Genomic DNA, 16740 nt, shown 5'->3' on the forward strand with positions numbered 1-16740 from the left:
CAGCACAAAGCAGGAAATAGAGGAAGCTGTTGAAGCACTCAGACATATGCAGAGAGCAAGTACTCAGAGTTGCATAATTCACCTGGGCAGGATACCCAGGCACCTGCGTGTTGGGGGGCTGTCACCAATGGGAACCTCTTGCACCATCACCTCTCAGTACTGCAGGGGTCCCTTGCCTGTGCTACAACAGTTGCATGCCCTGTGTCCTGGGTCCTCAAGCCATCTCCAGGTCTCCAGTCCCATCAAATAACACCCTGGAGCTGCAGAATTGCCAAAGTGGAAGGCTTAGGCTGTCTTGGCATGGGTGAAATCATTCCCTTGATGCTATGGCTGTGTCAGAGTTAGCTGCAGACAGATTTGTGCAGCTTGGTTTGTTGGTGCAAGACTATTGGTGGGGGGTGAGGGGAAGCAGGGTGCTGGGGTCTGGGCAGAGGGACAGAAGGAGCCCTTCTTGATGGACAGGCCTCCAAGTGTCTGAAAACTTGTTTGTTCCTGTGCCCTTTCTGCCAGCATCTGTCTCATGTAGCTGTGTGTGAATTCTCTTGAAGTGGGATTGAAATGGAGAGGAAAACTGCAACAGCCAAAGTGATGGCAAAGCTGGAGGCAGTGCCTACCTCTGCCTTAGCAAGAAATCTGTCCTCTGGAGATATTTGATTAAGCAGGCTCCAAAGGCTGCATTTCTGCACTCTCAGGCCACTCTGTAAGGGTGGGACTTTGCTCAGCTGCGTCCCCAGGGTGAAGAAAGGGAGAGGCTTTGTGGTGCCAAGATGTCCAAAGGGCAGCAGGGGAGCCAGGAGGAGGCCAGGAACAGAGTGGGGTGGGAAATGGTCCACAAAGCCTTGGGAGGCTGGAGCAGTGCTGCTTCTCCAGCTTTTGCTCGAGTTGAAGGGACAGACTGTGATGCCAAGTGAAAGCCTATGCTCTTCAGGATTATAGGATTCTTCTCCACTGTGGCAGGCTCAGGGGCATGGGAGGAGCTGTGAGAGGTGCAGGGCAGGATGCTCTCATCATCTGCACCAGTGTCTCACAGCAGAACAGGAGGGATGTAAGCTCCAGGTATTTCAAACACTGTCTTTCCATCCTGTGGCCTTTTTCTGGCTGCAATTGTCAGTTACTTTCCTCCCCTTGCCCTGCTGGGGCACAGTGCTGGATCATCTCTCCTTGGCATGTACTGCTTTGCTGCTGTAGCTGCCTCAGTGGGAGATCCCACCAGCACCTCCCCGTAAGAGCTCCCATTGTGCTTGGCAGCAGACACTTCCTGTGCAGAGGGCAGGCAAAAATCAGCTCTGGTTCTCCCTCAGTGTGTGCTCCAGGCACTTTTTCTAATGCTGTTTACTTCTCTACCAGGTTCCTCCTCCATCCACTGAGTAACAGAATTTGGGATTTAAAGCCTCAGTAGAGATCATAGAATGGTTTGGATTGGAAGAGAACTAGAGTGGCATCTAGTTCCAATGCCCCTGCCGTGGGCAGGGATGCCACACTCTAGATCAGGTTGCCCAGGGCCCCATCTGGCCTGACTTGAATACTTCCAAGCCAGTAGAGATGATCTTTTCTGTTCGCAGGGTTATCACACTTCTTACAGATTTCTGTACAATGTAAGTGGGTGACAGCTGCAGGGTTAGAGCACCTCTTCTGGGATAAGACTCAGATGTCTGGCTGCCTGACATATCCACAGGAGAACCCACCTGTCGTAGTTTTGCTGCTTAGTCACCATCATTCTTAAAAGTTTTGCATGCTAATGTGTTGCATTTCAGCTCTGAACCCCCACCTTTTTCTCCTAAATTAGAGCTTTTTAGTTGATGGATATTCTTCTCAGGCAGGTACTGTAATTAAGTCATTTTTCAGTCTTCAATTCTTTGTAGTGAATGGAGTCTTAAAATACCCCTGTCAAAGACTCACAGGAAGACCTTTCAGTGTTTATTCTTCCTGATGCTCACTCATTTTTCAGTTCAGACTCTTTTAAAACAGTGGACTTCAGAGCTGGGTGAGGCATTCTGGGTGGGTGTCAGCACTAGTTTACCTTGCTATGCTCCTGTGCCCTTGTCCAAAACCCCAGTGGTCCTCTGCAATATTCAGGGAATTCCTGTTGAATTTTGTCTGATCAAGCCAAAAAATTACTGCCCAGAATACAGTCCTGCATGTGGCTGCATTTCTTGTTCCCATTAATGTGTTTGTCTGCATTAAACCTGCTTGGTTTGAATAATTCCATCTTATTCAGGGTACCCTGGATCACTCAGTGACTCATATGCCTCATCTTTATTTGTGATCCTGTTAAATCGATCCTCACTTCTCTACATGACAGCAGTGATTTTCCATTTACTCTATGATGTGGGATTAACTAAATCCAGTCTCTGGAGAACCTGTTTAGAAATGCCTTCTTTTCTGGATAATCTCCACTCCACTGGCAGTGGATTTTAAAGGTGGGGTTTTGGTTTGGTTTTTGTTTGTTTGTTTGTGGGGGGTTTTTTGGGTTTGTTTTTTTTTTGGAGGGTTTTTTTCCCTCTTTTTGCTTTTTAGAAAGAAATGAGCAGAAAATTTATTGTATAATTCTACCTTTTTGCCAGGTTTGCCAAAAAATATACTCTCTCTGCCTACTTGTGGGATTGTGTCATTGTAGGATTTCCTTTGTTCTGGATGGAAATAAAGGTCCATTATAAAGTAGCATTTTATTTCCTCATTTAAAAGATGAAAACTGAGTTCTACCATCCATGGATTTTTCTTGGTGTCTTTCTTTTCTAATTTTTCTGTGGTGTGTCTATTATCTATTATCTGGCTTACTTTATTCATTTATATATTTGCATTTGCTGTCTTTATTGAAGCACAGAGGCAGGACAGACTTTTCATCAGTATTGTTCTCTTAATGTTTTCTGGATTGTATATTTAAAACATCCTTTTTAAGAAGGATTTAATTCAGCTTTCATTCTTTTGTCCATCAGTGGCTTTGCTTACACTTTTGTTGATGCCCTGCCTCAGTTTTAGCAGCTTAGCTCTTTTACACCATCACATTACTTCACTGTTTTCTGTGTCAAGGGTTGGAATCATCCTCAGCTCAAACTGAATGCCACGGGGCTGTCTGGGCAACCAGAGGCTGTTTGGGGCCATGGTTGTGGTTTTACCTGGCATAGAAACATCCCAACCAAGCTCTGCATGAGGCATGTTTGGGATACCAAGCCGCTCCAATGGCCCTGGAGAAGCATCCCCGTTCTGCCCGTGTTGAGCTCCCTGGTGTATTACCAATGTCTGGAGTAAGAGTTTTCACCCCAGCCAGATCCTGCTCCTGGCAGCCAGTTTAGCCTTTTGCTCAGATTAATTATTCCTTGCCCTAGTTTCATCGCCCCCCTTCTCATGGTCGGCAGTGGCTCCTCCCCTCCTGGCCTCCACATACTTCAAATATTTGCAGCTGGTTTGTTTTGTCCTGAGTCACTGCTTGACTGTGCTGAGCCGTGGGCCCGGGGCCGGGCTTGCCTGGGGCTGGGAGCAGCTCTGCCGGAGATTGCTGGGATTGTCCTGGGCGCTGATGGGCGGCACGTCCGTCCCTCTCCAGGGAGCGCTAGCATCTGCAGGATGCTGCCAGGTGAGCCCTGAGGAGCAGCAGCTGGGGGTGAGGCAGACCTTGGGGTGAGCCCTGCAGCGTGGGGGACATGCATCCCCTTGGATCTGCTCTGTGTGGGTCCGCTCTGCTCCCAGAGCAGGGCAGGGATGACCTCTGATTGCATGTGTGCTCCCACTAGGAGACTGGGTAATGGCAATTCAAAGTTTTTGTTAATTGAAAGAAGGTTGATGACAGTGGCATTTCTCAGATGAACAGGATGAGCAGTGTGATTGCAATAGCAAAGCACAGCCTCCCCAGGAAGGGCAGAGGTGGGAGCGTGCTCCATCTTCACACCTCATTGCCAGGGCTGGGTTAGGAGCTGCTGCTGGTCTCTCATGGGTCCAGCAGGGGTACTAGCAAAGCTCAAAAGCAGGTGCTCCTGGGAGGCTGTCTCAGACCATCAACTGAGGAGAAACAGGAGAACAGAATCTCTGAAAATTGTGATTGAGAACTTTGTTTTTGGAAATGTATTTCTGAATGCCTATTTGGCAACTGTGTCATGGGTAAAAATGAATTTGTCACTGGATTGGAATTTGTTGGCTTCATTAAAAATACAAATCATATTCCTGCAGGCCAACAAAGCCAATTCAAGCTGTGGGGTATGTCTTAGCATCTCCAAAGTCGATGGGCATGACGAATCAAATTGAAAGGTAACACCTAAATAGAAAATCTGTGGAAAAAAATGGAGATGTATTTTAAAAATACTTACTAGGTGACCAAAATCCAGAGTTGTGAAATTGGTGGGTTTAGTTAACTGCTTAAAAAGCCTCATTTAGGGAAAGCTGCTATTAGACATACAAGGATGTGTGACAAACAAGAAAAAATAAATTCATGACAGAGATAGTATGAAATACAAAAAGTGAGAGTTTTTAAATGCATCAGAAACAAACACTTAAGTAATACATATTGGTCAGATATAAGAGCCAAATATTACAAGAAACAGATATAAGAGCCAAATAAGTTCTGTGTTTGAATATTTTGAGCTGTAAGTGTTTGGAAACTCAACAACTTTTGAGTTAATTGCTGAAGGAGGATGCTGGACTAGGGATTAAGAACAAGAGTTCGAGGAGCCTTAAGTGCAATGTAGCCTTGTTTTTGAAGGAGTCTTGAAATGTTCAGAAAGAGCAAGAAGACTAGCGAATTAATTTTGTATGAGTTTTCAAAATCATGCAAATACTGATACAGTGTAAGTGGGTAGAACTGATGTCCAGCATTGTGCCAGGTCATCCAGGCTGAGCTGATAACTACTGTGGGCTTAAAATCTGTGCAGGGAAGGTTTTAATTTCCCTTCCATAGGCAGGGACTTGCCAAAGAAGGGTGTCATGGAGCTGGCAATCTCACAAGTGTGGGTTGAATCCTTGCCACAGGGTACTTTCTGTAAGGGCCTGACCTAGATTTACTTGCCTGGGGTTTGCTTGGTGGAGCGTGGGGAGCTGCTGCATTTGCCAGCAGCACTGGGCATCCCCAGCTCTGTTTAGGGGAGCTGGAGCCAAACACATGGTGCCACTGCAGTTAGCTATGGCTAAGGCTGGGAGCACAGCAGGGTTGTTTGGTGATGCAGTAAATTCCCAAGGTGTCCTGTACAAAACTTAACATGGTGGCATTTTTCCTGGGGCTAAATAAAAAATCCTGTTCTTCGACCAAAGAAATGTAATCTTTTCCATTTGTCTTCCCAAATGCTGCTGTATGGGTCATTTCTGGCTGTGATTTTGGCTTGTCTTAATTTTCAAGATTCTTCCCAGCCCACCCCATGCAGTAGTATCATCTCACCGCCCACCCCCTCTGGGTTTCACACACCTGTTTGCATTGCAAATTAACACCTTCCTCTTTCTTCCAGGCTGCCTTCCCACTTGAGCTCGCTCTCCTGCAAGACAAATGCCATACCTTCTTTAAAATAACTCATTTGTTGTTACTTCATTAACTCCCTGAGCCACAAAGACCTGCTGACTGTATAATCTTAGTGTTTAGGTGTCCCTCCTGTACGTTTTTCTGCTCATATCCTGTTCAGCCTCCCAGTGCTGTGTCTAGGGATAGCCCTGTGGGTGTTTGTGAAGGACCTTGCACAGCAGGGCCCGGTCTGCTCCTGAAACTTTGCAAATGCTGTGGAAATGCAAAGAGCAAAATAAGTTAAACCCAGCATCTGCTCTGAGGCCCTCCTTGTGGATTCCTGCTGCATTTGAGTTGGTAAAGTTCATCACTGGGAGCTGCTGGAAGCCCAGACAGGCTCTCATGGGGTTAGGCTTAAGGATACTTGCCAGTAGGAATTAGTGAGGCCTTTTCTTCCCAGCGATTGCCTACTAAATGAAGTGCTGGTTGTGTCACTGAATCCTCTTTCATGGAGCTGGTTGTTTTGCCTCTCCCCAGGCTAGATTTCAAGGCAGGGCAGCAGAGATGCCAGCTTAGAGAGACAAATATCTTCCCTCCCACATTGAGGGCATCTGTGTTTCAGCTGGGTTTCCCATTTGCCAGGCTGGCACTGGGAATGATTTTGAAATTGCTCTTTCTGCAGAGAGGCACAGTGGTTCATCCTCAGCCCAGATAGCTTTAAGAACTTGCTGTTTGGTGCTGATGCTCCTGGTTTCTGCCAAGGCTGCTCTGCAATGGGAAGGGCCAAAAGGGCTGGCATGGTTTCAGATAATCATGGGCTGAGTCAGTGTCTCAGCTTGGGTGTCTTTTCTTTCTTGGATTGTTTCAGTGTGAAGACCCTGGCCTGGAGGAGCAGTGGACTTAGGCTGCGGCAGCAATTTTCCCATCCCATGTTTCATGCTGCCGTGCTGGGCGCTGCCATCACCCCATGGAGCGTGGCTGGGGGCTGCTTGCAGCCTGCCCAGCAGCTGGGCAGAAGCAGCTGGAGCAAGGGGGCCTCCTAGGGCTGTGCACAGCCGGTACTGTGGTACCGGGAGAAGGGCTGTGCACAGCCGGTACTGTGGTACCGGGAGAAGGGCTGTGCACAGCCGGTACTGTGGTACCGGGAGAAGGGCTGTGCACAATCAGTACTGTGGTACCGGGAGAAGGGCTGTGCACAGTCGGTACTGTGGTACCAGGATAAGGGCTGTGCACAGTCGGTACTGTGGTACCGGGAGAAGGGCTGTGCACAATCAGTACTGTGGTACCGGGAGAAGGGCTGTGCACAGTCGGTACTGTGGTACCGGGAGAAGGGCTGTGCACAGCCGGTACTGTGGTACGGGGATAAATCCCAAGCCCTGCTGCGTGTCCCTGGGATTAAGCAGGGCTGAGCCTCTGTTGTCTGACGCTGTCACCGGAGAGGTCAGGGACCTCTGGAAGTGCCTGTCCTGCAAAAACATTCCTGGAACTGTGGCATGTCTGCAGCTCTAAAAAAAATTCTGCTGATGGAGGGCAGCTGGGGCTCCGTAGCAGACGGCGCATTTGTGGAATCAGCCATTGACATGAAGTGGGGTACCCGAGGCAGGCTGGCGCTGCAAGGGGCTCCGGGCTGCCCTGAAATGGGGGAGCCCCGAGTGTTCCTGGCCTGGAGGGGTGACCAGGGAGGTGCTAGGGGAGCACTGTGTCCGTGGTTTCGGTCCGGGAGCTCAGCCTTTAAGCACAGGCAGGTGGGGCGGAGAGCGGCGGGGCCCAGGAGTCGGCGGGGGGATGAAATGTGTCAATGGAAGCGGAGGGGGCTGGGCCGGCCCGGGGCCGCAGGTGGCACAGAAAACCAGGAGGAGAGGCGGCCCGGGGGTCCGGACGGGGCCGCAGAGGACGGCCTGCAGCCCCGGGCCCTGCGGGCGGGGCGGCCCTGCCCGGCCGCGCTGGCCGGGCTCCAGCTCCAGGCTTTGCCGGCGGCAGCAGCGCTGCCGTGCCCGGGGCCCTCCGCGGCCATTGAGATGGAAATGCCCCGGGCCTGGAGAATGGAGACCCTGTTCCCAGCCTGAGGGAGGGGCGGCCGCCATTGCCTAGCGGGGGCTTCCCTCCGTGTCTGCAGCTTCCCGGAGCCACGGGGTGGGAACGGAACCGGGCCCCGGCCGGCATCAGGGCAGACCCTGTGTGGCAGGTTTGTTGCTCCCCTTGGCGGTGCCAGGGCTTTGCGGCGCCCCTGCTGCTGCGAGGGTGGGCTGTGGGAGCAGCCGGCTCTCCCTGCAGCCTGGGAAGGGCCCCTCTGGAAAGGCCCTTGGCCCACTCTCAATATTGCTGTTTCTCGGTTTCATGGGTTACATGTGTAGCAGTGCCGGTGCTATTTGTCTCCTGTCCTGGTATCCTTGCTGGAGCAGGCTGATCTCGATTTTCTGTCTTGCAGAGATGACTCTCCTGTCCTCCCAGACACCATCCCTGGAGCCGTCCTCGGCCACCACTGAGAGTGCAGAGCAAAGGATGCTGGAGAAGAGGGCCAAGGTTATTGAGGAACTGCTCCAGACAGAGCGGGACTACATCAGAGACCTGGAGATGTGTGTGGAGAGGATCATGGTGCCTCTGCAGCAGGCACAGGTAGGAGCTGGGAAAGGAGGGGAAACTGGTGCAGCACTGGTGTATTGGGGTGAGAATACTGAGTCCATTCAGTTCTCAGAGGTGACTACACAGCACGGGAACCCATAGAGGAAATGAAAGCTATTCCGATGGGAGGAAGGTGGTTCCTGCAGTTCCCTGCACTTGTTGCAATATGCCCGTCTGCTTTGAGATCCTGCTGAACCCTCATCCTTGCTGGGAACAAGAGACCTGGCAGCAAGTATCACACATTGAATTTTTTGGTGCAGGAATAGTTTCTCTTTGTTTGGTTATAGGTTAAATTCATTGACAGGAGAAATAAGATATGGGGTCTTGGCATGGGGACAGACTTAGTGGGAGGAAAAAGAGAAAACCAGGTGAGCAGAGGCAGGGGTGGAATTGCTGGGAAAGAGAAGGACACATAAGGTGTGAGAGTTTCAGTGCACTGAGGACAAGGGAATGTGTTTAGGAGTCACTGTGATGAGAGGAGGTCACACCAGGTGTCTGCTGTGAAGCTGAGGACTGATAGGTTGCAGGAGGGCAATGAGGGGCTGTTGAGTCTAACTGGGATGTGTTCCCCATCCAGGTTATCTCTTTTCCCATTCATTAGATGCAGAACATAGACTTTGAGGGCCTTTTTGGAAACATCCACATGGTAATAAACTTCTCCAAGCAGCTGCTGTCCGCCTTGGAGGCTTCAGATGCCATAGGTATGAGTTCTGCTGTTACCTGTTCTCAGAAGGCTGGGATGGGCATTGCTAGTGGCAGGGCATAACAGTTTAAATGATGGGAGAGGATCAGGTACCTGCTGGTACCCATTACCACTCATCATCAACAGTGAAGCCAAGGAGATCTGTGTTGCCCCAGGGGTCACTATGCTCAGACACAGTGCCTGTGGCTGTCCATGGCCCTTTGTCCCAGAGTGCTGCCAGCTTGGGCCGTTCATGCTTTGGGCTGCCTGTGCCTTTGCTCTGTGGCTCCTGTGACCAGTGTCTCCACTAGTCCCCCTGGGAGACCTGGATTGATTGATCTCTGTGTGTTGGTGGGTGATGAGGAAGGGTCCTGCATGCTGTACTAGATCTATTTTCTTGAGCTGTGTGTGTGGAACGGGGAGACTGGATGTCTTATCAAGAGACACACCAGTGTTTTTGGAGGCAGATGGGGACCAGGAGACTCTGAAGTCCTGCTTTGCTGCTCTCTGCAGGACCAGTGTTCCTGACACATCGTGCAGAGCTGGAGAGTGTCTACAGAGTGTATTGCCAGAACCATGATGAGGCCATCGCACTGCTGGAAACCTATGAGAAGGATGAGAAGTTGCAGAAACTACTTTTGGACCTGCTGGATAGCCTCAGGTTTGAGCCTCCTCAGGTGGCAGCCACCAGGCTGGGATAGGGGGATCAGTTTCCAGCATCCCTGCCCCTCTTCAGCAGTGTTTAGATAGTGCAGGTGGTGACTGGAGAGGGTCTGATGATGGCACTGCATAGTTGACCAGGCTCTGGGTTCAAATGACCCCCTGCCCAATGCACACGTGCTGGGAAACTTGTAGACCCCCTTAAAATCTTTGTAGAAGCCACCGATGTATAGAGAAGGTGGCATGTCCTGGACTGAGGGCTCCTGTTGCCCAAACCCTGAGCCACCACAGCTGCTGAGGAAGGAGCTGCTTTGCCTGGCTCAGTGGGTGCCAGGCTCCAACTTGTGGAGGCAACTGCCCCGGGAGCCAGCAGTGCTGATGTCTGCTCTGGGCGGACAGGGCTGCCCACTGCCCTGGCAGCCTCACTGGGCAGGGCACAGACACTGGCTGTGGGATTGCACACCTGCCACCCCATTGACCCTTGCTTTTCTTTGCTTTTTGGCACTCTGTGGGCCGGCAGGAGCCTGTACAGTGAATGGTGAGTACTTCCTCTTAGTCCCTGCTTGTCTGTCTGTGTTGGTCTGGCCATGCCCTTGTAACTAACCTTCTGCCACAGGCTGGGTGCATGCTGGGCTGCCCTAACAGTGCCTTGTGGAGGCACCACTGGGAGGACAGGGGTGTCTGTGGCATCATTGCAGCAGAGGCAGTGGGTGGGCTGCACAGATGGGCAGCACAAGTGATGAGGCAAGGGGAAGTCTTGGGCAGGAAACAGGATTTGGGAGCCGTCAGCCCCAAAGCCAGGAAAGCCCTGCAGTGACTGCCATCCTGCAGTCAGTCTGTCCTGCACTGGGAGACAGACCTGGGCAGTTGGTTGGTGGATCAGCATCTGAAACAAGTGGCTCTCTGGCAAGTATGAGGCTGTGCCTCTGTAGGATTTCATGGTGGGTCTGGTAATGAAGAGGATCCTGGCTGGTAAGTATCACCTGCTGTGAGTGAGGAGCAGAAACCCGGGGTTTATCTGAGAGCACCAGGAGTTCAGGAGTGCAGTGAATTTGGACATAAGGGTGGCTTGATTTAGGGAGTACAGTGGATTTAGAGGCATTGGAGTTCTGGGTCTGGTTGGCACTGGTTTGAGGGGGCAGAATGTGTGTGACAGAGCCAGACTGATGCCTGGTACATCTCCTTTGTCCTGACTTTCCAGGGGTTGCACAAACTACATTAACCTGGGCTCCTTCCTCATCAAGCCAGTGCAGAGGGTGATGCGGTACCCGCTGCTGCTGATGGAGCTGCTGAGTGCTACCCCTGAGGCTCACCCTGATAAGGCACCACTCACAGCTGCTGTCCTTGCAGTCAAAGAAATCAACGTCAACATCAACGAGTACAAGCGCCGCAAGGACCTGGGTGAGGAGCTGGGCAGTGCTGGGCACAGAGAGACAGGAGTGAGTGTGCCGAGGTCGGTGTCTGCTGGCCACTGAGCCTTAGCTGGCAACCATGGTCATGGAGGAACTCTCACTGCTTAGGGGAGTTTGATCCCATCACCTTTGTAACTGCCCTTCAAGTAGCTGCTGGTTGTGAGCAGATCCCCCTCTGCTTCCTCGTGTCCAGCCCACCTGGCTCCCCCAGCTCTCCTTGTGGATTAGGAGATGTTGTTCTCCCACGTCACTCATGGCCTTCAGGCACCAAAACTAGACACAATATCCACGTGTAGCCTCCCTGGGGCTGAACAGAGGGAGAAAATTACTCCCTTTGATGCCTACTAGCCACCCTGTTTTCCCTTGAAAGTCCCCAGTTTGTGCAAATCTTACACTTTAGTCTTTCCTCATAGTCCCACTGAAGCTGAGGTGACAGAGGCTGCATGTAATGATTGCTTGTATTTGCTAAAGAAGCAATATAGACACCTTCTGCATGTCCAGGGACTATTGTACATCATCTCCTCTCATCTTATGCTGGCACTGTGCATAATCCTGTGGAAGAGCTTGAATGGTTTGTCTACAGACTGTAGGGCATCTCAAGAGCCAAACAGGTGACACAGTGCTGGATGGGATGGGAGGTTATGATACAATATTTTATAAGGGCATGCAGTGATAAGGCTGGATAATGGCTTTAAACTGAGAGGATTTAGATTTAATATAAGGAAAAAGTCTTTACAATGAGGGTGGTAAGGCACTAGATCAGGCTGCCTGCAGAAGTTGTGGATGCCCCACCCAAGGAAGTGTTCAAGACCAGGTTGGATGGGGCTTTGAGCAGCTTGGTTTAGTAGATGTCCCTGCCCATGGCAGAGGGGTTAGAACTAGATGATTTTTAGGTCACTTCAACCCAAGCCATTCTGTAATGAAATATGGGGTTCTTGGGACTTCGGAGCTTGGGAAAGAGGAGAACTAACAAGGTGATTGTTGACGAGGCAGTGTAAGACATGGGTGTTTGTGCTTACAAGGGTTTTGATTTCTGTATCAATCTCTTTAGTGTTAAAGTACAGAAAAGGGGATGAGGATAGCCTCATGGAGAAGATCTCCAAGCTCAACTTCCACTCTATCATCAAGAAGTCCAACCGTGTGAGCAGCCACCTCAAGCATCTCACAGGCTTTGCACCCCAGGTACCGTGCATCAGCTGCACTTACACCCTGCAGTGCTTCTCCAGAAGTGTCTGCTGTCCTTCCACACCCCTTCCCCCTGTCCAGCTCTGATCCAGGCCAGCGAGGCAGAGTGAGCTTAGGGTCTGAACCACCCATCTCTGCTGTCCACCTTGGGGGCAGGAGGGCCTCACATCTTGTAGTCTGGGAGGGGCTGAGTCCTGCATTGCCTCCCTTGAAACACTTTCTCTCACAGCTAAAGGATGAAGCCTTTGAAGAGATAGAGAAGAACTTCCGGATGCAGGAGCGTCTGATCAAGTCCTTCATCCGGGACCTTTCCCTGTACCTGCAGCATGTCCGGGTGAGCCAGTCGGGGTGTGATGCCAGGCCTGTGGGGCTCACCATGCACTGTCCCTCCTGCCTGCATGGTGTGTCCCTGCAGTGCCTCTGGCCACAGCTCCTGCCTCAACTCTGCTGGGGCTGGGTGGTCTGGGCTGCCCTGGGACAGCAAGTATGGCTCAGCTGTATCTCCCTGGTGCAGGAGTCAGCTTGTATGAAGGCACTGGCAGCAGGGAGCATGTGGGACCTGTGCACAGAGAAGGGAAGTGGGGACTTGGACCAGTTCCAGAAAGTGAATCGTCTCATCAGCGACCAGCTCTTCTCCAGCTTTGTGAGTGAGGCTTGTGCCCCTTTGAGGCCCACCCTGGGGGTCTGCTGCAGATGGGCAGGCCTTGGGAGGCTGCAGGGAGGGTAACTTGGGAGAGCTGTGAGCATTCCTGTTTAGCTGTGCCCTCCTGAGAGCTTTGATGCCTGGCAGTTTATGACTGTGCCTGTTAGATACACATTTTTTGAGCCCTGCCTGAAATGCTACAGCTCTTTATGCGAGTGGTTCAGGTACTTTGCATAGAGTTACCCATGCTGGCACAGTTATGTAAGATTATAGGATGATTGCTGTTGGAAGGGACACCTGGAGCTCCAGTGGCTGCCACCAGGAGACAGTCACGGTATTGTCCTGGGGGGGCTGTGTGCTGGAGAGTGAGCTGCTGGTGTTCACAGTGGGAGAGAGCACCAGTCTCACCTTCTCCCTGCACCTCTGCCCACCAGAAAGAGCGGACGGAGCGGCTGGTGAGCTCACCCCTGAGCCAGCTGCTGAGCATGTTTGCGGGGCCCCACAAGCTGGTGCAGAAACGCTTTGACAAACTGCTCGACTTCCACAACTGCACCGAGCGAGCGGAGAAGCTGAAGGACAAGCGAACGCTGGAGGAGCTGCAGTCAGCCCGCAACAACTACGAGGCTCTCAATGCGCAGCTGCTGGACGAGCTGCCCCAGTTCCTGCGCTTCGCCAAGGAGCTCTTTGCCAGCTGCGTGCGGGGCTATGCCGAGGCACACTGCGACTTCGTGCGCCTGGCCCTGGAGGAGCTCAGACCCCTGCTGTCGGTGAGTTCACACACTGCAGGCAGCGCCCCTGGGCTCAGAGCAGCACAAATCTGTGCAGGCTTTGTGCCTCACTGGGACCTGTCACATCGTGGGGGAAGCTGCTACTGCAGTTTCAGGCCACTAGTGACTTGTGGAGAGCTCCTGTGGGGTGGTGTTGGGGCAGGGATTGCAGGATTATGTTGCGGTTGTGTGTAGAAGGCTCTTGGAGCAGTGGCAGGAGAGCATTCGCCTGGGAGAATGGTCACAAGTTTGAGGACCACTTAGAGCTGAGTCCAGACGGCACTGCAAGTCATAGGCAGGACTCTGAGCCCTGCCATGGTCTACACTGTAGCTCTTGGCCACTTCTCCCTGTACCTGTCACCTAACCAGGATCCTGACTTTGTTCCAGTTGCTGAAGGTGTCTGGCAGGGAAGGGAACCTCATTGCCATCTTCCAGGATGAGCACAGTCGAGTCCTCCAGCAGCTCCAGGCCTTCACCTTCTTCCCAGAGTCCCAGGCGGCTCCCAAGAAGACTTTTGAAAGGAAAAGCATGGAGCGGCAGTCTGCCCGGCGGCAGCCCCTCGTTGGCCTGGTGAGTTCCCTCTGCCCGTGTCGGGGCCTGCAGAGCCCAGCACAGCCACTCACACCTGCCTCGTTCCTCTGCAGCCGACCCACTTCCTGCAGTCGGATGACATCCGCGCTGCCCTCCTGGCCCGCTATCCCCCGCAGAGTCTCTTCCAGGCAGAGCGCAATTTCAATGCTGCCCAGGACCTGGATGTCTCCCTGTTGGAAGGAGACATTGTGGGCGTCATCAAGAAGAAGGACCCCATGGGCAGCCAGAATCGCTGGCTCATAGACAATGGGGGTAGGTGGCTGTTCCCTGCCCTTGCTGCTTGCTGTGAGTCTCCTCTTCTGGTCTCCCTGTGCTCCAGTCTGAGGTCCCTTCCTCTCCCTCTCTGCAGTGACCAAAGGCTTTGTGTACAGCTCCTTTCTGAAGCCCTACAACCCCCGCCGCAGCCAGTCCGACGTCTCTGTGGGCAGCCACTCTTCCAACGAGTCAGAGCACGGCAGCTCCTCTCCCCAAAGCAACGCCACCCTGACCTTCAGCCCCAGTGGGGCGGCCGTCACCTTCACTCAGAAACCCCTGCAGGACTCTGTCTCCCCAGCAGAGTCCCCACTGGAGGTGGACTCCCCCTGTGTGTCCCAGCTTGGCTCTGGTGACAGGACAGCCCCGCTGGCTGCTACTGTGACATCTCAGCGCCGCTGCAGCCGCCCCGAGCAGGGCTGCAGCCCCAGCTCTCGCAACGGGCACCCCACCAAAGCACATCTCAGGCCCACGCCCTCCGTGGAGGACAGGGACTCAGGGCTGGAGAACAGCGAGTCAGAGGGCAACCAGGTGAGTCTTCAGCCACCCACGTGGGGCTGGGGATGCCAAGGGCTAACAGCTTTGATTGGCTGGGGACAGAATCATCCTTCTCCCTGGCAGTGACCATGAATATGTAGGAGGTGGGGTATGAGACCTTTTCTTCCAACAGCAGAGAACCAGGCTTCAGATGGGGGTGGGCAGAGCCAGGATGGGGCCAGGGCTGTCACTGGGGAGGACAAAAGCCCACACATCCTATGCAGTGAGATTAAGGCTGTGTGGTGTGACCATCTAACTGATGCTCTCCCCTTGTCTGGCAGGTCTACTACGCTCTCTACACCTTCAAAGGCCGAAACACCAATGAGCTGAGTGTGTCAGCTAACCAGAGACTCAGGATCCTGCAGTTTGAGGACATCACAGGCAATCAAGAGTGGTGGCTGGCCGAGGCCCACGGCAAGCAGGGCTACGTGCCCTCAAGTTACATCCGGAAGACAGAGTACACGTGAATCTGCAGACAGAGCCTGCACCCCGTGCCTTGTTCCTGCTGGGACTGCTAGGGTCTGGGGGAGGCTGGCCAGCCCTGCAGCCCCCACTGCTCACCCTTAAGGCTATGCCTCTCACAGCTGTGCAGTGCTCCTGGGCCCCAAACACTGGCTGCCATCGTCCCTTTAGGGGACAGAGAAGGGTGGGCTGGCCAGGTGTAAGCAGGAGCAGGCAGCTTGTGTGAGGGCAGGGGTGAGTTCACCTCTGAGGTGTGTTTGAGCCTCCTGTGTCCAGCCAGGAGCAGGGGAACAAAGCCTGGGGCTGTCACTTGCCCAGAAGGGTAAGGTTTGACTCGGGCTGAGGAGCTGCTGTGGATTTAAATTGTGGAAGGCTAATGCTGAGTTTCTGGAGATTGTCTTTAGTCAAGTAGTATTAAAAGCAACCCAGACTTTATGAATACACTCCCTGTGCAGCAGGAGCCTGGTCTTGCCTGTCTCTGCAGGACTTGGGGTGGGACATTTACACAGTGCCTGGGGAAGCAGCTCTGAGGTTTGCTGGGAGTAGTTGAGCCCTAGGCCTGGGCTGGATATGGCCTCTGAAACCCTCACAACAAACACCCCAGCAGGTGCCTTCTCCCTGTGCTTGGTCTCCCAGGGGCTTGGCCTTTCCAAGGTCTGCTGCTGCCAGCAACCATCAGATTCCCATCTTTCAGATGAGCCAGAAACCCTTGTCAGCACAGTGTTGGCTGTGCCCAGGACCCATCTTTGCACTGACATGCCCACCTGGCTGCTCTGGGCTGGAGCAGGGGAGAAAGCAAAGCACAAGCTGTCCTCCAGCCTGTTTCTGGGGTCTGACCAGAAGTGCCTCACCTGTGTTTTCCTGCACAGCATTGGAGAGGGTGCTGACATTCTGGAGCAGCAGGAGCCTCATCCCTGGGAGGGCTGTGGTGCCTTTTGCTGCATTGGTGTGTGATACAGCTGCTGCCATGTCCTGAAGGGAAGAGGTTCCCTTCATAGGGCAGTGTTTGTATTCCCTGTACTGCTGCTCTGCAAATAAAGATTTGCCTTTGTGGATAGAAGGTGCCTTTGCAAGTGTTGGGAGATGTGGGAGGAGTGTCTGGCAGGTGCTGCAGCCTTCATGCAGAGCCTGCAGGGCCAGGAACATTTCTGTTTTGGTGGGATCCAGCATTCTAGTGCCTTGGTCTTTGTGCCAGCTGCAGCTCAGGCATGAGGAAACACTTAGAGAAACCTTCTTTATTAAGATGAAATTGTTGCACTGCCCTCTTCCCCAGGTGTATGTTACATGACTCTGGGGCTAGTGGGGTTTGCCCTGCTCTAAGTGGGCACCTGCTCTTTACCTGAGGAGATCTGGCCCAAGAACAAAGAGTCAAGGGTTTGTCAGCAATAACCTCCATACTTGGTGTGTGCATGGCTGTACACAGACGTGTGCCTGCTGCTCTCCAGCTTGTCTCCACCACCATCACGTTTGCAGTCTGGAACCACAGCCCCAAAATCTGCCTCACAAG

At 52.7% G+C, this 16740-nt stretch overlaps 1 protein-coding gene across 5 annotated transcripts in view; it reads left to right on the plus strand.

Annotated features, from left to right (window-relative positions):
* The window catches only part of DNMBP (dynamin binding protein), a 34250-nt gene extending 17957 nt beyond the window's left edge, over positions 1-16293 (plus strand). For 4 of the 5 annotated variants that reach the window (XM_071446081.1, XM_071446082.1, XM_071446083.1 and 1 more), the window contains 13 exons: positions 7848-8035; positions 8643-8742; positions 9237-9384; positions 9904-9921; positions 10585-10784; positions 11847-11977; positions 12210-12314; positions 12495-12623; positions 13058-13390; positions 13779-13961; positions 14036-14234; positions 14332-14765; positions 15053-16293. In XM_071446081.1, coding sequence (XP_071302182.1) covers positions 7848-8035; positions 8643-8742; positions 9237-9384; positions 9904-9921; positions 10585-10784; positions 11847-11977; positions 12210-12314; positions 12495-12623; positions 13058-13390; positions 13779-13961; positions 14036-14234; positions 14332-14765; positions 15053-15238 — 2354 coding nt within the window. In that variant the 3' untranslated portion in view covers positions 15239-16293. Of the gene's footprint in view, positions 1-3423; positions 3575-7847; positions 8036-8642; positions 8743-9236; positions 9385-9903; positions 9922-10584; positions 10785-11846; positions 11978-12209; positions 12315-12494; positions 12624-13057; positions 13391-13778; positions 13962-14035; positions 14235-14331; positions 14766-15052 lie in introns of those variants that run through there. The other variant, XM_071446086.1, reaches the window with a different exon arrangement.
* Positions 16294-16740: the final 447 nt, after the last annotated feature.

This window comes from Agelaius tricolor, unplaced genomic scaffold (genome assembly GCF_023055355.1).
Source record: "Agelaius tricolor isolate 1412-34295 unplaced genomic scaffold, bAgeTri1.0.p SCAF_22, whole genome shotgun sequence".
Taxonomy (NCBI): domain Eukaryota; kingdom Metazoa; phylum Chordata; class Aves; order Passeriformes; family Icteridae; genus Agelaius; species Agelaius tricolor.